The sequence below is a fragment of the Puma concolor genome, chromosome E2, assembly GCF_028749965.1.
Source record: "Puma concolor isolate L17-30 chromosome E2, mPumCon1.1.hap2, whole genome shotgun sequence".
Classification (NCBI taxonomy): Eukaryota; Metazoa; Chordata; class Mammalia; order Carnivora; family Felidae; genus Puma; species Puma concolor.
Genome location: NC_141681.1, coordinates 7,727,099 through 7,744,033, shown reverse-complemented (window position 1 = coordinate 7,744,033; position 16,935 = coordinate 7,727,099). Strand labels below are relative to the sequence as shown.

Genomic DNA, 16,935 nt, shown 5'->3' with positions numbered 1-16,935 from the left:
TTTTTTTAACCATTCCCCATTGTTCTTGAGTAGCATTTTTGGTTCCTTATGTTTATTGTTTTTGGTTCCTTATGTTTATTGTTCCAAAAAAGAAGTATAATAAGTTAAGTTGCTCTTTGCATATGATTTTTTTTTTTTCTAAGGAAGGGGAGGTTTAGGATCTTTCTTCAAAACAAAGCAAAAATCCTCTCTCTGCCAAAGACGTTCCTACCACGTGCAGCAGGAATTCACATGATTGACATGCGCTCAGCTCCCTTAATCCCAGGTGTCTTGTATCTTGATAGTTTCTCTTGCTGTTCTGATCGTAAATCGTGTTCACCTCCTGGGTTGGGGTATTTCAGGCTGCATACCGATGCCGAATGCACCCACTCAATTATCCCGCCGATCTAAACCCAGCAAAAAAAACTAGCTTTTCCTGTTTAGCCCAGAAGCGGAACTGGAGAGGGAGCTGGAGATAGAGTAAGACGGTTAAAGGCTGACCAGGACTCCGGGCTGGGGAATTTGACCTTTGACCAAAGATAAGGAAGGCCAGTACAGTGCGAAGAGACACCAGGCTCTTGTGGCATCTGGATGAAAAGAGATGTAAGCGAAGGAAGCTGCAGGAAAGCAGAAAGGAGAGAAAAGGAGGAGCCGAGCAGTTGCCTGGAACACGTCGGAGTGTCTGCTCACCGTCCACATCGCCGCCGCCCAGCGCCCCATGCGATGGACGTCATATTTGGCAGAAATAAGAGGGAGCAGCTGGAACCCGTGAGGGCCCAAGTGACAGGTGAGTGTTTTGTACAGATGACTGGCTCTTCTGATCCTGTTTAGACGTGCACTTTTTTCTGTTTATAAAAGTAATGTGTATTGCGCATTATTTTTGGAAAACAATAGAGGGGAATGATCCATAACCCAGGCATCTCGTCTGTGAACATCTAGGTGTGCTTTTATACACGGAAACTCTTTCCAAGGAGAGAGAGCGGATCTCTCTCTTGACAGGAGAAGCATCTGGGGATGCTGTGACGGGCCTACGTACAGCAGAATTAGTCTGCAAAATGTGATGCGTCACAAGTGGGCGACACGTTCGTGAAACTGTGCACCTCCTAAGTTAATTTCAAAGTGGCATGGAGGCGTAGGTGACCCTGGACTCGTGCACACTAGAGGACATGCAGAGCACACGGCGGGATTCCCTCCCAGGTGCCCACGGTGTCATCTTGGCCTTTGAGTTCCTGTAGAGCCATAAGCCTAACAGAACCTGAGTGGGAGCCCCCCCACATCACCCACAACGAGGAAATTCCTTTAGTGGGCTTTGTGTCTCGATTTCTTCATCCCTTATTTCTCTGGCCCTCTCCTCTTCCGTGCTGCCCCCGCCCGAGAACCGCGAGCTGGCCGTCTCAGGCCACACAAGTGGTTTCATCCTCAGATACGCAGACTGGAGGTTTTCCACAAGTGAGCATTTTTCTCTGTAAGGAAAGTCAGATTGGGGCTTTTCAACCAAGGGATGGCCTTGGAAGGCTCTTGAAAAAACAGCTTCTGTGTATGTTTTTCTCTGATTACCAAAGTCACCTACAATGTGTGTGTGTGTGTGTGTGTGTGTGTGTGTGTGTGTGTTCGGTGTATATGCACATAGATAAAAGAGTTGAGGTACCCATGAGAGCACAGAGTGAAACCAGCTGTATTTCCATCTCTTAAGCACTCTTAATATTGGAAGATTTTAAGGTTTTAAAAGATCTAGATTGTACAAAAATGGCCTGCAAGTTTTTTTTTCTAAAAACAAAAGTATATTTACTATTAATTTTTTATTAAAACAATTGTTTTAAGTTTATCCATTTTGAGAGAGAGCACGAGCAGGGTAGGGGCAGAGAGAGGAAAGAGAGAATCCAAAGCAGGCTCCACGTTGTCAGCGCAGAGCCGGATGAAGGGCTTGAATTCCCCAATCTTGAGATCGTGCCCTGAGCTAAGAGTCAGACGCTTAACTGAGCCACACAGGCGCCCCTATTAATTTTCTGTTTTAAAAATGAGAGCCTATCTTTTTATGCTCTGGTTTGCCATGGACACATCACCTGTGCACCTTCTGTTTATGACTACATGGAAATCTTGGAAATTTTGGAAAACCGGAATTGTTGCTATAGATCTGAATGGACCCCTCTATCTAGATCAGCTGTTCTCCCCACCTCTACCCTAGACCAGCAGCCTCAGCATCACCTGGGCACTGGTTAGAATCAGGAAATCCTGGGCCTTCTCCAGACCCACTGAATCAGATCCTCTGCGGGTGGAGCCCAGCAATCTGTGTTTCTACACGCTCTCTGGCTGCCTCCAAGTGTGAGAACTGCTGTACATCACGCCTCCCTCCTCGAGGGAAGCTGAGGGACCAGGGAGGGGCTGCAACTTGCCCAAAGCCAGGCAGCCAGCAGAGGGAGGACGGGCTCCTGATCCCCATTCCAGGCTTTCAGTCCTGGGTCAAGTCTAATCAGTTGACTAGTGTCCATTGGCCAACCGCTAACTAAAGATTGTGTCTCTGTGGCCACGTCTGCCCAGAGAGGCCATAGCCAGGCTTCACTTTGGGCTACGCATTATTGGCTCTGAACCCTCCTTGGCCAGTTACTTAAGAATTTCCTGCTTCAGTTCCCTCTTATGTCCAACAGAGGACTGCTGCCAGGGCTATGTGAGCTAAGGCACCGGCAACCCAGTGCCTGGCACATGATGCTCAGTGTCTTCCTTCTCTCGAGGGCTTTAACTGTGTGCTCAGATTCATCTCTCTCTGCCTTGCCTGCTCCTCCTGCGTCTGGGTCTCTGTGAATAGCCCTGCTATTCTGTTAGTTGTCCAAGGCAGGAGACTCGGTGGCCCTTTGGGGTGTCTCCCCCCTCCTCCATATTCACTCAGACTCCCAGTCCTCTCCATTCCAGGTCCTCCAAATCTCTGTTGGTTCCCTCCATCCTCTCTCTGTCTCGTCTTGCCGCCTCCCCTGGGCTCCTCCTGCTGCTACCCTCCATACCGCAGTCAGGAACAACTTTTGAAACCTCAAATCTGAGCGTATTCCATCATTATGAACTGTCCAGAAGACGCAGATCCTTAGAGACAGGAAGTAGATTAGTGGTTGTCAGGAGTACAGAGCTTTGTTTTGGGGTGATAGAATGTTCTGGAACTAGATGGTGATGGTTGTACAACATTGTGAATATATTAGAAACGCCTGGATTGTATACTTGAAGATGGTGGATTTTGGGGGGCACCTGGGTGGCTCAGCTGGTTAAGCGTCTGACTTCAGCTCAGGTCACGATCTCACTGCTTGTGAGTTCGAGCCCCGCGTCATGCTCTGTGCTGACAGCTCAGAACCTGGACCCTTCTTTGAATTCTGTGTTCTCCTCTCTCTCTGCTCTGCCCCCGCTTGCATTCTTGCAAACCTTACAATTACACAAACATGACACAACATTAAGATTTAAGATTTTAAAAAAATCTTAAGATTTTAAAAAATCTTAAGATTTTAAAAAATCTTAAGATTTTAAAAATTTTTAAATTTTTTACACACAAACATTACAAAAAATCTTAAGATTTTAAAAAATTTTAATTTTTTTTAATCTTAAAATTTTCTTTTATGTGAATTTTATTTCGGTAAAAACAAAAAAAAATGCACAAAGCTCTGATCCTGTCGTACCCTGTTTTGACCTGCCAAGCTGTCCCCATTCTTCTGAGCATTAAAGCAAAGCCCTCGGTATGGTCTTGTTGACCTTTATCATGGGGCCCCCGCTTAACTCTCCAGCCTGAATATTTGGGGCATCCTCACTCGAAAATTACAGTCCAGTCTTGCGAAATACTGACACATCAGCTGGTTTTTCAGCCGGTCTGGAATCTCTTGGTTCAGGTTCCTCCAGAGAGAAGACTTCAGATGTAGGTAGTTTATCTGGGACGTGATCTCAAGAAACACCGGGAGGGAAACCGGAAAAGGTGGCATTGTGAAGCCACCAACCCCCGTGAGCCATCAGAGCTGAACCCTCTGGACGCAGTGCAAAGCATGCCTCACATTGTCCCAACTGAGGGCAAGGAAGTGGTGGCATTTGACGCCCTACTCCCCATCCATCACCGGGTGACAGCCGCTTCCAGGGGCATCGACTCCAAGGTGTTGCAGCTTGCCCAGCGTGTGGGCAGGGCAGCTCCCGCAGTGAAAACAAAGCCTTCCGGCACAGAGCTGCAGGTAGTTGCAGATGGCAGCCTTCGGGGAGAGGTCTGTGCCAGGAGGACGAGGGTGGGGCACCAACCACGTTCCAGCACCCTAGCTCTGGAGCAGAGCTGTTCAACAGAAATAAAATGCATGCCACATGGGCACTTTGAAGTTTTCCAATAGCTACAGTCAATAAAGTAAAAACCAGGTAAAGTTTATTTTAATAGTATATCTTAACAGATCCAAAATACTGTAAGTTCAACATGTAATCAGTATTTTTTAAACTGCTGATGAGGGTCGCCTGGGTGGCTCAGTCGGTTAAGCGTCCAACTTCGGCTCAGGTCATAATCTGACGGCCCGTGAGTTTGAGCCTCGTGTCAGGCTCTCGGCTGACAGCTCAGAACCTGGAGCCTTCTTTGAATTCTGTGTCCTCCTCTCTCTCTGCCCCTCCCCTGCTCACACACTCTCTCTCTCCCCTGCCCACAAAAACTAAACATTATTTAAAAGAAAAGACATGAAAAAATAAAATTGCTGATGAGATATTTTACGTTTTCCTTTCACGCTTAGCCTTTGAAATCCAATGTGCGTTTTATACTTACAGCACATCTCAGTTTGGACTAGCCAGGTTTCAATGCTCAGTGGCCACACGAGGCTGGTGGCTACCATATCGGACGGCACAATTCTAGAATGTTCTTTCCTTGTGCCTTTGTGAGACAAATACCTACCTTCCGTCAAGACCCAGCCAGTGGCTCCTTCAGGAGGTACCCTCCCAGCTCTCACCCCACCTTGGGGTGAGGTTCTGTTCCATGCAGCACTCTTGTAGAGCTGGTGACGTCACCTTTATCCAAGTGTGGTTTGGGCGTCTGTTCATCCATCTCCTCTGTGAGTAGTGAGCAGCTTGAGGACAGGGGTGATATCTGTTCATCTTTGTATCCTCAGTGCTAGCACAATCTGGGCATGTCCTACCCATTCTGGAAACAACTACTCTATGAACGAATGGGTGCGGTGAGCGGCACTGGGACTATGGCCTCCGTTCCTCTCCGTGGCCATGTCTCGTAGTTTTCTGGTGGGGACGAAGAAACAAAACTTTCTTTGTCTTAACAGGCAGGATTCCATCATGGCTGCAGGGCACTCTGCTTTGCAATGGGCCCGGAATGCACACAGTGGGGGAGACCAGATACAACCACTGGTTTGATGGCCTGGCTTTGCTCCACAGTTTCACGATTAGAGACGGTAAGAGTACCGTGTCGATTTGCTATTGCTGATGAAAGACCACCACAAGTGGAGTAGCTGAAAACAGCACAGATTTACAGTGGTGGAAGTCAGAAGTCAAAACGGGGCATTGGCAGGGCTGTGTACCTTCTGGAAACTCCAGGGAGAGAGTCGTCTTCTTGCCTGTTGCCGCTTCTAGAGGCCACTTGCGTTCCTCGGCTTGGGGCCCCAGCTCCATCTGTAAAGCCAGCAGCAGGCCATCTTGTGTGCATGCTCTCTCCCTCACTCTCCCCCGACCCTACCCCCCTGCTTCCATAATCACATCTCCTTCTCTGACCCTGGAGTCTGCCTCTTATAAGGACCTTTGTGATGGCATTGGGCCACCCAGATAATCCAAGATAACCTCCCTTCTCAAAATCCTTAATTTAATCACATTTACATTGCCCTGTAAGGTAACATACTCATAGATTTCAGGGATTAGAACATGGACATCTTGGGGAGGCCATCATTCAGCCGACCACAGAGCACAAACCTCCCTGGAGGTTTGTGGCCAAGGTTCTGTTTCGAAGATTCCAACCTGCAAAATAATATGCATTCTCAAGAAGGTGGGCAAGAACAGGAGATTACTGGCTTTGGAATCAGACATGCCTCAAGTCAAAATTGGAAGAGCATAGAGCTGAAAAGAACAGAGGTCAGTCTGTTGCTCACCAGGCAAGGCCAGTCGCTCAACACCAAGCTCAGTGGTTCTTGCCTGGGGGCAAATAGAAATGGCTGGACAAGGCAGATTTCTGAGTGCAGGTGCCTGGCTCGAGAGGTGAATTGTAGGCTATTTGCTGTTGGCCGTGCTGTCCCAACAGCATGCTCTGAGTTCTTACGGACATCCGGGATGGGTGGCATGAGGCTTTCACAGGCTCAGAGTCACATGCTGGGCATGTTCACGTCCAAGTGCTTCTTCAGCTTGCTGACATTTTTCTTGAACCCCTGCATTCCAGCATGATAAACTGGTCACTTCACCTCACTTGGCCTCAGTTTCCTCCTCAGCATAAAGAGCTTGATGATTCCCTCTGGAGAGCTGTCGTGATCGTGAGAAGTCCTGGGTGTCTAGGGGCACCTGGGTGGCTCAGTTGGTTGAGCGTCTGACTTCGGCTTGGGTCAGGATCTCCCGGTTGATAAGTTTGAGCCCCAAGTCAGGCTCTGTGCTGATAGCTCAGAGTCTGGAGCCGGCTTCAGGTTCTGTGTCTGCCCTTCTTGCTGCCCCTCCCTTGTTCATGCTGTCTATCTCTCTCAAAAATAAACAAACATTAAGAAAATTAAAAAAAATTAAAAAAAAAAAAGAAGTCCGGGGTGTCTAGCAAGGGTGTGACACATGGTAGGTAGAGAATAGTTTGAAAACCACCATCGTTGTCGCTGGGTTTGAATCCCATCTTCTTCCTAGCTAACATGGACCCAAGCTGTGTGACCTTGGCCAAGTTACTCACCCTCTCTGTATCTCCCCCCCACCATCTATAAAATGGAGATGTCAGCATATGTCATAGATATTCTGCAGGCAGTGGGATCTTTTATATATACAGTTGCTGTGCAAGTTAAAGGCATTAATATGTGTAAGAAACATTGTATAATTCCTGGCACATAACATATGCTCAGTAAACATTACCATTATTTTTGCTTAATTACTAGTTCTTTTAAGCCATTCAGCAATTACTTTTCTTTTTGAGTGCAGACTCTATGCCAGTGGCTTGCTCCAAGATTTCACAAATAGAGACCCCATGTGTGAAAACCATGAGCTCTGAGTTTACAAAAATGAACAGATTTTGCCAAGACTGAGCTACAGAGTGGATGGTTCCATATTTCCTGACAGCCCTAAGCCTTAAAAATCCCCCTTTCTAGACGACAGTTACCAGTGATTCCTAGGGAAATAAAGGTGCATGAAAGATAAAGGTACAGTGGCTTCCTTCCCATGAGGCCCAGCTTGGCTGGAGTGCCAGGTCCTTGTGGCCCGTTAGCGCTATGTGGGAGATGTTCTTGTCCCCTCTTTGCAGACATGGTAATGGGAACTTCAGAAAGGTTGAGTGACTTATTTGAGGTTACGGAGGTAGGGCTGGGATTTGATTTGTGTTCTCTAGGGTTAAAGTTTGCAACAATCCCTGCTGTCCCTACCCCACCCCCACATCACTCCCTGAGAAATGGCAGGTAGTCTAAGTGACCCCTAACAGCTTACTGAGTGGTGGCTTCCACATCCCTCCATAGGGACTCCAGGGACAAGGGACCCAGCAGGGATGACCAAGCTATGGCCGTCTTGCAGAAGCATGGCTGCCATCCACCCAGACCCTTGAGTGGGCTACACAGGCAAGTGACCAAAGTTGTCCCATGCTGCTTAGACACTCTAGAAGTTTGTCATAGATTTTCAAACTCAAAAATTGTTGTCAGAGGTAACTGGTTATTTTGTTTTCTTTTATGAGATGGTCAGTCGGATGTGACCACAAGAGGACACCCAGAGAGGCTTGGGAGGACAAAGGCTGTTATCCTCACAGGTCCTAGGAGGCACCATGTCACACAGGCCCACAGGGGACAGCACCAGGGGGATCCAGAAGCAGAAGACTGAGCAGGGGAAGCACATAAGCCATGGCCTGTACTGGGGTTTCTTTTTTTAAAAAAATTATTTATTTATTTTTTAATTTACATCCAAGTTAGCATATAGTGCAACAATGATTTTAGGAGTAGATTCCTTAAACCCATTTAGCCCAACCCTCCTCCCATAATCCCCCCAGCAACCCTTTGTTTGTCCTCTATATTTAAGAATGTCTTATGTTTTGTCCCCCTCCCTGTTTTTATATTATTTTTGCTTTCCTTCCCTTATGTTCATCTGTTTTGTCCTTATGTTCATCTTAAAGTCCTCCTATGAGTGAAGTCATAGGATATTTGTCTTTCTCTGCTCTAATTTCACTTAGCATAATACCCTCTAGTTCCATCCACGTAGTTGCAAATGTCAAGATTTCATTCTTTTTGATTGCCGAGTAATACTCCATTGTATATATATACCACATGTTCTTTATCCATTCATCCGTCGATGGACATTTGGGCTCTTTCCATACTTTGGCTATTGTCAATAGTTCTGCTATAAACATCGGAGTGCATGTGCCCCTTCAAAACAACATACCTGTACCCCTTGGATAAATACCTAGTAGTGCACTTGCTGGGTTGTAGGGTAGCTATATTTTTAGTTTTTTGAGGAGCCTCCATATTGTTTTCCAGAGTGGCTGCACCAGTTTGCATTCCCACCAACAATGCAAAAGAGATCCTCTTTCTCCGCCTCCTCGCCAACATCTGTTGTTTCCTGAGTTGTTATTGTTAGCCATTCTGACAGGTATAAGGTGGTATCTCATTGTGGTTTTGATTTGTATTTCCCTGATGATGAGTGATGTGGAGCATTTTTTCACACGTCATTTGGCCATCTGGATGTCTTCTTTGGAGAAGTGTCTATTGGAGTCTTTTGCCCATTTCTTCACTGGTTTATTTGTTTTTTGGGTGTTGAGTTTGATAAGTTCTTTATAGATTTTGGAGACTAATCCTTTATCTGATATGTCATTTGCAAATATCTTCTCCCATTCTGTCAGGCTGCCTTTTAGTTTTGCTGATTGTTTCCTTCTCGGTACAGAAGTTTTTATTTTGATGAGGTCCCAGTAGTTCATTTTTGCTTTTGTTTCCCTTGCCTCCAAAGACATGTTGAATAAGAAGTTACTGCAGCCAAGGTCAAAGAAGTTTTTGCCTGCTTTCTCCTCAAGGATTTTGATGGCTTCCTGTCTTACATTTAGGTCTTTCATCCATTTTGAGTTTATTTTTGTGTATAGTGTAAGAAACTGGTCCAAGCTCATTTTTCTGCATGTTGATGTCCAGTTTTCCCAGCACCACTTGCTGAAGAGACTGTCTTTATTCCATTGGCTGTTCTTTCCTGCTTTGTCAAAGATTAGTTGGCCACACGTTTGTGGGTCCGTTTCTGGGTTCTCTATTCTGTCCCATTGATCTAAGTGTCTGTTGTTGTGCTATGTACTGGAGTTTCTGAGGGAAAGACATGACAGGGCAGAGTAGATAGCATAGAATGGCTGATGTGAATAGGGTTGGTGGGCTTTGGACTATAGGGGCACTCCCTGATTGCCTGGCACCTGGCCCTGGGGTGATTAAGGTGGAGGTATATTGCATTCCAGAGTACATGGGCCAGACAGAGGAGGTCTGGCTCTGGATTGGGTCATTTCCCATGTCATCTCAAAGATATGCTGAGCCCTTGGCTACCTCTATGAACTGGCTAGTCCAGGGAAAGATAGTTTCCCCCAACCAGAAAGGTTTTTTTTTTTTTTTTAAGATGTCAAAACATCATAATATACAGAAAATAAAAAAGTATATACAATAGTTGTATCCATAATCTGGAACTATGGAAAATGTGAAGTACGGAGAGTCCACCCAATTACTCACCCTTCCCCATGCTGCTCTTGAACCTGGCTTGTGTCAAGCGTACGTGACTTGATCTGCTTTGCAGTGGTCAGCTCACCATTCTCCAGCCTGTGGTTGGAAGCCCAGAGCACAGGGTTTCTGTTCAAATTGTGTTTCATCACCCAACACGGGGCCTGGCCCTAAGGGACATTAGAAAACTCTTTATGGAGCCAAAATGGCATGAACGAGGTAAAGCTTGTTTTGGAAGAAGGAAGCAATCTCCCAGCCCATCTCTTCACCACTCACTACAGGGAGTGCTTGATGGCCACTGGCCCAAGTGCTTCATGTCTACCCACAACTCAGCCCTCCCTACAGCTCCTAAGGAAGGTACCTCTCGATTTTACAGAAGAGTCTGAGGCCCAGAGAGGACATGTAACTTACTCAAATACACACAGCTAAGAAGTGGCAGAGGGCAGGTATAATCCAGAATCCAAAGACCTAAGCTTTATGCAGTTCTGTCCCCCTTCCCTCTCCTGCCAGCTACCTCCCCCCCCCCCCGTTCATCTCTCCAGCTCAGTCCTCTCAAGGCTGCCAGGTTGCCAACCCTGGTGTGGCACAGCCTGGCCTCATGTCTCCTCCTTATAGAACTCCCAATGGCTCCCCATTCCACTCCCCAAGAGTAGAAACATAAACCAAATATATTACATACTACTATACATGATTCAAGAGGGCATACACAGAGTGAGAAGGGTTCTCTGATTTGCAGATAACACAGAGCCAGTATTTCTCAAAAGGTGGTTTGTGTGCTTCTCACATCAGCTTCCCCTAGGATTAAAGCTGCAAATCCTGAGACCCCACCCAGGCCTGAGTGGGTCTGGGTCATCATCCTAAAGAGTAAGGTCAGAGCATCAATGTTTCTAACGCGTTTCCTAGATGATAGATCACATCAATCAAAAGAAGCCCTACCTCGAAAAAAACTTCGAGCAGACCACCACAGTGGACCTGTATCCTAGCCGCCCTGTCCCACCCAAGACCAAGGTGGTGCTCAAGCTTCTGCCATTGTTTCAGAGCCCCAGGTGATTTAGTGTACAGCCAGCACAGAGAACCTGAATCAGTGCCAGACCAGTAAGAAGAGACTGGAGTAAGAAAGCAAAAAGACAGAAAAATGGTTTGTGGCCTTCAGCAGAGGCCAGTGAAAGTTAATGTTTTGAAAACCTAGCAAAGATTTGGGGCATCTGGGTGGCTCAGTTGGTTGAGGATCCAACTTCGGCTCAGGTCATGATCTCACGGTTCATGAGTTCGAGACCTGTGTTGGGCTCTGTGCTGACAACTCAGAACCTGGAGGTGCTTTGGATCCTGTGTCTCCCTCTCTCTCTGCCCCGCCCCTGCTCATGCTCTCTCTCCTTCAAAATTAACAAACATTAAAAAAAGAATAATAAAATAAAATAAAATGAAAACCTAACAAAGATTTAACTAAAGGAGGCAGAGTGCAGGAGAAACCAGACAGACAAAGGAGTGCTCTTTTTTGTTAAGTCTAAAATTGTTTGAAAATTAAAAAATTTTTATAAAGCAGGCATAGAGGAGAATGAACCCAAGTCTCCCTCAGCAGTACATTTGATACTTTTCTAATAAGAGGCAAGGTCATTGTCCCATGAGGATTCGAACATGTGAATTCCAAGAGCCAGCATCACCAAGGTTTGGGGACAAAAAGAGCTCTTGAGAACTTAACCTTTTCTGAAGCGGACTTTTTTGAATTATTATAGCCCTAAATTAGCCTTTTAGAAGTTTGCTTAAAATGGGGAGATATGTATATATAAAAGATCCTACTCCCCACAGAATATCAAACTTGACCCAGTTCTAGAAGATTCCAGGCAGGAGCACAGCTGTTTACTTGTGTCCCTTTAGAAAGAATGTGGCTAATTGGGGCTCACCAGGGGTCAGGGTGCTGGGGAATGTGCAGTGGCCTTTAATCTCAGCCTCAGAGTTGAGTGTCAGCCTTGAGCAACTCCAGAGACCCGTTTTCCTGTGGCCCCTGAGCCCTCGGTGCTCTGGGACTGGTTGTTTATATGAAATGGGCCTCCTGCTGACAGCCAGCCTGGATTGGATGTTTACATTTCAAGTGAGCATAACTCAGCATTTTAGGTGAAGCACCTTAGCTAGTGTCTGTGGGTGGCATACCTCAGAGAGAGCGACCAGTGAAGGACAGGCTGGCTCTGGGGGAGGCCAGGATGGCCCTGTAGCAGATTCTGTGTAACGCATGACCAAAGACCAATGTACATGTGGCCTCACCAACCCCCAGCCGAGTCTTCCTGCCTCCAGGATTTTTTTTGGATAATTCAGAAGTTCAGCAGTCATTACTTGGCAAGTGCATGCTGTGTGCCAACGGGCCAATCTCCTTGTATCATTCCATCTCATTTCAAACAGCCAATCCCATCTGGGGAAGGGTTGGGTGATCCCGAATTTCCAGTTGAGAAAACTGAAGTTCAATGAGAGAAAGAGACTTACCCAGGGTCACACAGCTTGGACTGGGACTAAACATGGAGCCAAAGCCCTGCCCACTCTACCTGCTGCATTTCAATAGCATGTGTAGCTTTTATTGAACACCTACTATGTGCTGCGTGCTTTACAGGCCTTAAGTGTTATAGCAGCTCTGTAAGGAACATACCAAGATCCTCACATCAGAGCAGAGAAGACAGAGCCTTGCCTCTGACACAGGTCAAGTGCATGGATGGTGGATGACCAAGCAGAGTTGAATCCCCTCAGGGGTAGAGATTTGCCTGCCCTGCGCGCCCCCCGCTTCCTGGCCCACAGAGGTGTTTCCTGGGTAGTAGATGAACACGTGAACCCAGAGCTGGATTAACCGAAAGCCCCAGCTCCCAACCATTCCTCTCTATTTCTTCCTGCTGCCCCAGAACAGAACTTTCCATCCTGAACTATCTCAGTGGTCTTTATTCACAGTGGCCACCTCTGAAAAGATGTTTGAGGACAGAATGGATGGTTATCTGCCCCTGGGCACACACCATTTACCTCCTGAAGACTGGAGAAAGAACTAGAAGGTCCTTCATGATCTCTTCCAATTTTATGAAGCCTACTGTCACCATTATTGTTATTTCCATCTAAGCGCACAGGTGGGAATCATTACCACTGAAGTGGACACTCCCATCCTTTGGATACAATACAATCCTGAGGGTGAAGCTAATCGAGGCCATCAGAGGGCGAGATAGTGGTTCTCTGGGTGGGGGGAGGCTGGTGACTGGACAAGATATGAGGGGCTTCCAAGGAGGTTCTTGTTCTGTCAATTAGGAGGTAGCTCATATGGGTAGGTTCATTTGGTGAGGCTTCATCAAGCCATGCAGTTACGGTAGCACATTTCTCTGAGTGTATTTTTAATAACAACCATCGGACAGAATGGTCAAACTGATGGTGGTGGCTGTGTCAGGATCTGAATCCAGCTTACCCCCTCACTAGCTGTGTGGCTTCAAGCAACGTACTTAATCTCTCTGTGCCTCGGTTTTAGGAGTTGGAAATGGGTCTGCAGGGCCACGAGTGCCTTGGCTCTTTGTACTTCATTTGCTAAGAAATTTGAAACCTCCCTGCGTTGTTTAAATTTTGTTTCGCTGTTAATTAGCTAATGCCATTAGGTTGATTTTTTTTTCCCCCTTAAAGAACGCGTTTCTAGTTGGTGTATTCTATACGCTTCCACTGTTCTGAGAATTAAACCAGAAAATACACATAAAGTGTCTACACAGTTGGGGCGCCTGGGTGGCTCAGTTGGTTGAGCGTCCGACTTTGGCTCAGGTCATGATCTCGTGGTTTGTGGGTTCGAGCCCCACATTGGTCTCTGTGCTGACAGCTCAGAGCCTGGAACCTGCTTCAGATTCTGTGTCTCCTTCTCTCTTTGCCCCTTCCCCACTTGTGCTCAGTCTCTCCCTGTCTCTCAAAAATAAATAAACGTGGGGCACCTGGGTGGCGTAGTCGGTTAGGCGTCCGACTTCAACCAGGTCACGATCTCGCGGTCCGTGAGTTCGAGCCCCGCATCAGGCTCTGGGCTGATGGCTCAGAGCCTGGAGCCTGTTTCTGATTCTGTGTCTCCCTCTCTCTCTGCCCCTCCCCCGTTCATACTCTCTCTCTCTCTCTCTCTCTGTCCCAAAAATAAATAAACGTTGAAAAAAAAAAATAAATAAATAAATAAATAAATAAACGTAAAAAAATAAAAGTTTTTTTTTTAATGTCCACAGAGCACTTAGCACACCCATGCTCAATAAATGTTAGCTCTTAGCACGATTTCCTTTCTTGAATATAAAAAGTCACCGGACCAGAATTTCTTGGGAAGGTGTTCCCACGCCCATTACTCGCAGTGGATATGTGATGGGCATTTCTCAGATCAACTTTTTTTATGGGAATCAAATGTCAGTATGACCTGCATCCTCCTTTTTTGCATATTATATATAATTGTGCCAGCATTGGAAACCTACATTTGACTACAGCAAGGAATGTGTTCTTTAGGGTGGAAAAATCAATATGTCACTTGCTAATTAACAGCAAAATTAAATGAAAATTTAAACACCGACAGGTTTCAAGTTGTCCAGCAAATGAAGTTCAGAGGCCTCCTGTAGCCCAGTAGGGTGCCATCCCTTGACCTCATCTCATTCCTGCTGCTCCCAAGCCCCTACCTCGTGCTCAAGCCCATCTTGACTCAGCTCTTACAGGAGGTGGGCTGGCCTTTACACCACCAGGCCTGTGCTTTCACACTTTCCAGGAAGAGTGAATGGAAATGCCTTACTCCCTCTCCTACTTGAACCTCCCCAGTCTACTGTGGGCAAACAATTTTATTCATCTTCCAAGCACTCTCTCGAGTGCTTCCCTCCTCCAGGAAGACTTTCCTGATCCATCCACTCCCAGGTGGGCCTCCTCAGCTCTCTCCTCTTTTCTCCCCCACCCCTGCTCCCCTTTGTCTCCCGGAAGGGACCTGTGAATATGTTACAGGTCAGCCTGCAGAGTAAAAGGGTCTTTGCAGATGTGACTAAGTTAAGGACCTTGAGTTGGGGAGTTTATCCCGGTAGGCTGGGTGTAATCACAAGGGAAAGAGGAGGGTCAGAGGGTAGAGTGATGTGACCACAAGCCAAGCAATGCAGGCAGCTTCTAGAAGCTAGAAAAGCAAGAAAAGGATTCTCTGCTGACCCCTTGCTTTTTAGCCGGTAAGACCCATTTCAGCCTGTATCTTCCAAAATGGTAAGATAGCAACTTTGTGTTGCTGTAAGCCACGAAGTTTGTGGTAATTTGTTACAATAGCCATAGGAACCTAATACAGGTCTAGAACCATCCAGTACATTTTCAGGTTGGTCTTGATGAACTGGTCAAGAGTCCCTGCTTTAAAAAAAAAATTTTTTTTAATGTTTTTATTTTTGAGAGAGAGACAGAATGAGAGTGGGTTAGGGGCAGAGAGAGAGGGAGACACAGAATCCAAAGCAGGTTCCAGGCTTCTAGCTGTCAGCACAGAGCCCGATTCGGGGCTCGAACTCACAAACCATGTGATCATGATCTGAGCTGAAGTCAGACACTAAACCAACTGAGCCACCAAGGGTCCCCAAGAGTCCCTGATTTTATGTAGTGACTTAGATTTTCTCCAGTAACTGCATGAATTAGACATCCACACACGTACTGACCTGCTACACAGAATTGGGCCCTAGGTCACCCTCTGGTTGTAATAGGCATCAAATATTACTCCAGGGGCTAAAATGGCCAACGAAAGGCTTCCAGGGCTGAACCAGACGCTGGGGAAACCCAGACCCCAAGTATGAGGCCTTCTGAACCATTCTTCCAAATCTGGACCTCCCTGGAGGGAAACCAGCATGGTAGGAGACATGGTCAATGGGCCAGGTCAGCACCTCTTGGTTAGGTGACATTTGGCCGGGCAAGGGAATGTTCCTGTTCCCTGCCATGTAAAATGGAGCTCATCGGGATACTTACCCTGACATACAGTTGTGAGTCTCAAGTGAGAAAATGTGAGTCTCAAGTGAGAGCTTGCTGCAAATGCTCTTACATCCACACGTTAAAAGGGACTGCTTTACTGAACTCACCTCCCCTGTACCCCCCCCCATAATACGCCAGAATGGCTGAAATTGACCTTAAAACTCTGTAAAAGTGTCAGCCTGGGATGATTCTGCATCTTTTTTTTTTTTTTCAGGTGAAGTCTATTACAGGAGCAAATACCTGAGAAGTGATACCTACAATGCCAACACCAAGGCCAACAGGATTGTGGTGTCAGAGTTTGGAACGATGGCCCATCCAGACCCCTGCAAAAACATATTTTCTAAGTAACTGTCCATTTTGAATCTGGTCATGCTTTTTGACATCCTTGGTGGTCAAAACAACCAGCGTTCACTTCCCTGAGAGTCGTCTTTAGGGTGCATGAAAACCACCTGACCGGGCTTTGACCGTGTGTACTATGCCATTCTTGATCACTGAGAGCAAGGGGGCAGTGAGCATCTGACAGATGATTAGGTATTTTTTCCATATGTCTGGTAGGAGAGCAATTTGGAATTCTCTCTCAAAATCACAAACGTGTGTTCTCTTCAATCTAGAGATAATCTTGCTCACATCTGGAATGACAAACGTGCAATATTATTCACGGTTGCGTCATTTGTTGTGATGAGGAACTGAAAATAACCCCAAATGTTCATCAACAGAAGGGTAGTTAAATAAAAGTGAAAATATACAAGAAAATACCAGGCAGAAGTAAAAAAAAAGAATAAGGATGCTCTCTATGTACTCAATGGAAAAATTTCCAAGATACATTGTTGAGTGGTGAGCGTGGGGCGGAATGAGGTATAGAAAGAGCATATAATATGTGATGTAGTGTGCAAAAAAAAGCAGGAAGAAATGTAGATTTATTTGTACTTATATGTGTCTAGAGAAACTCGTAGGGTCTTTGAGGAGGGAAGTGGGCAAATGGGAGAAAAAGATACGGAAGAGTTTGTTGTTGTTGTTGACTACATTTCAAATCATCTGAGCTCTGATGACTCTGAATGTGTCACACACTTGACAACTAAATTGTTGGCCAGGGAATCAGACCTGCTGTCCGTATCTCCTTCCTGATACTCTTCAGATCTAGGAGAGTTAGGAAATGTGTTAGTACGCTGGCCCAGAGACAGAAGATTGC

General features: G+C 46.3%; 1 protein-coding gene across 1 annotated transcript in view; it reads left to right on the top strand.

Moving 5' to 3' along the window:
• The first annotated feature begins 420 nt into the window (after positions 1–420).
• BCO1 (beta-carotene oxygenase 1) overlaps positions 421–16,935 on the top strand; it is a 42,966-nt gene continuing 26,451 nt past the window's right edge. The window contains 3 exon segments of the mRNA XM_086688828.1: positions 421–766; positions 5,241–5,369; positions 15,961–16,090. Coding sequence (XP_086544954.1) covers positions 571–766; positions 5,241–5,369; positions 15,961–16,090 — 455 coding nt within the window. The 5' untranslated portion in view covers positions 421–570.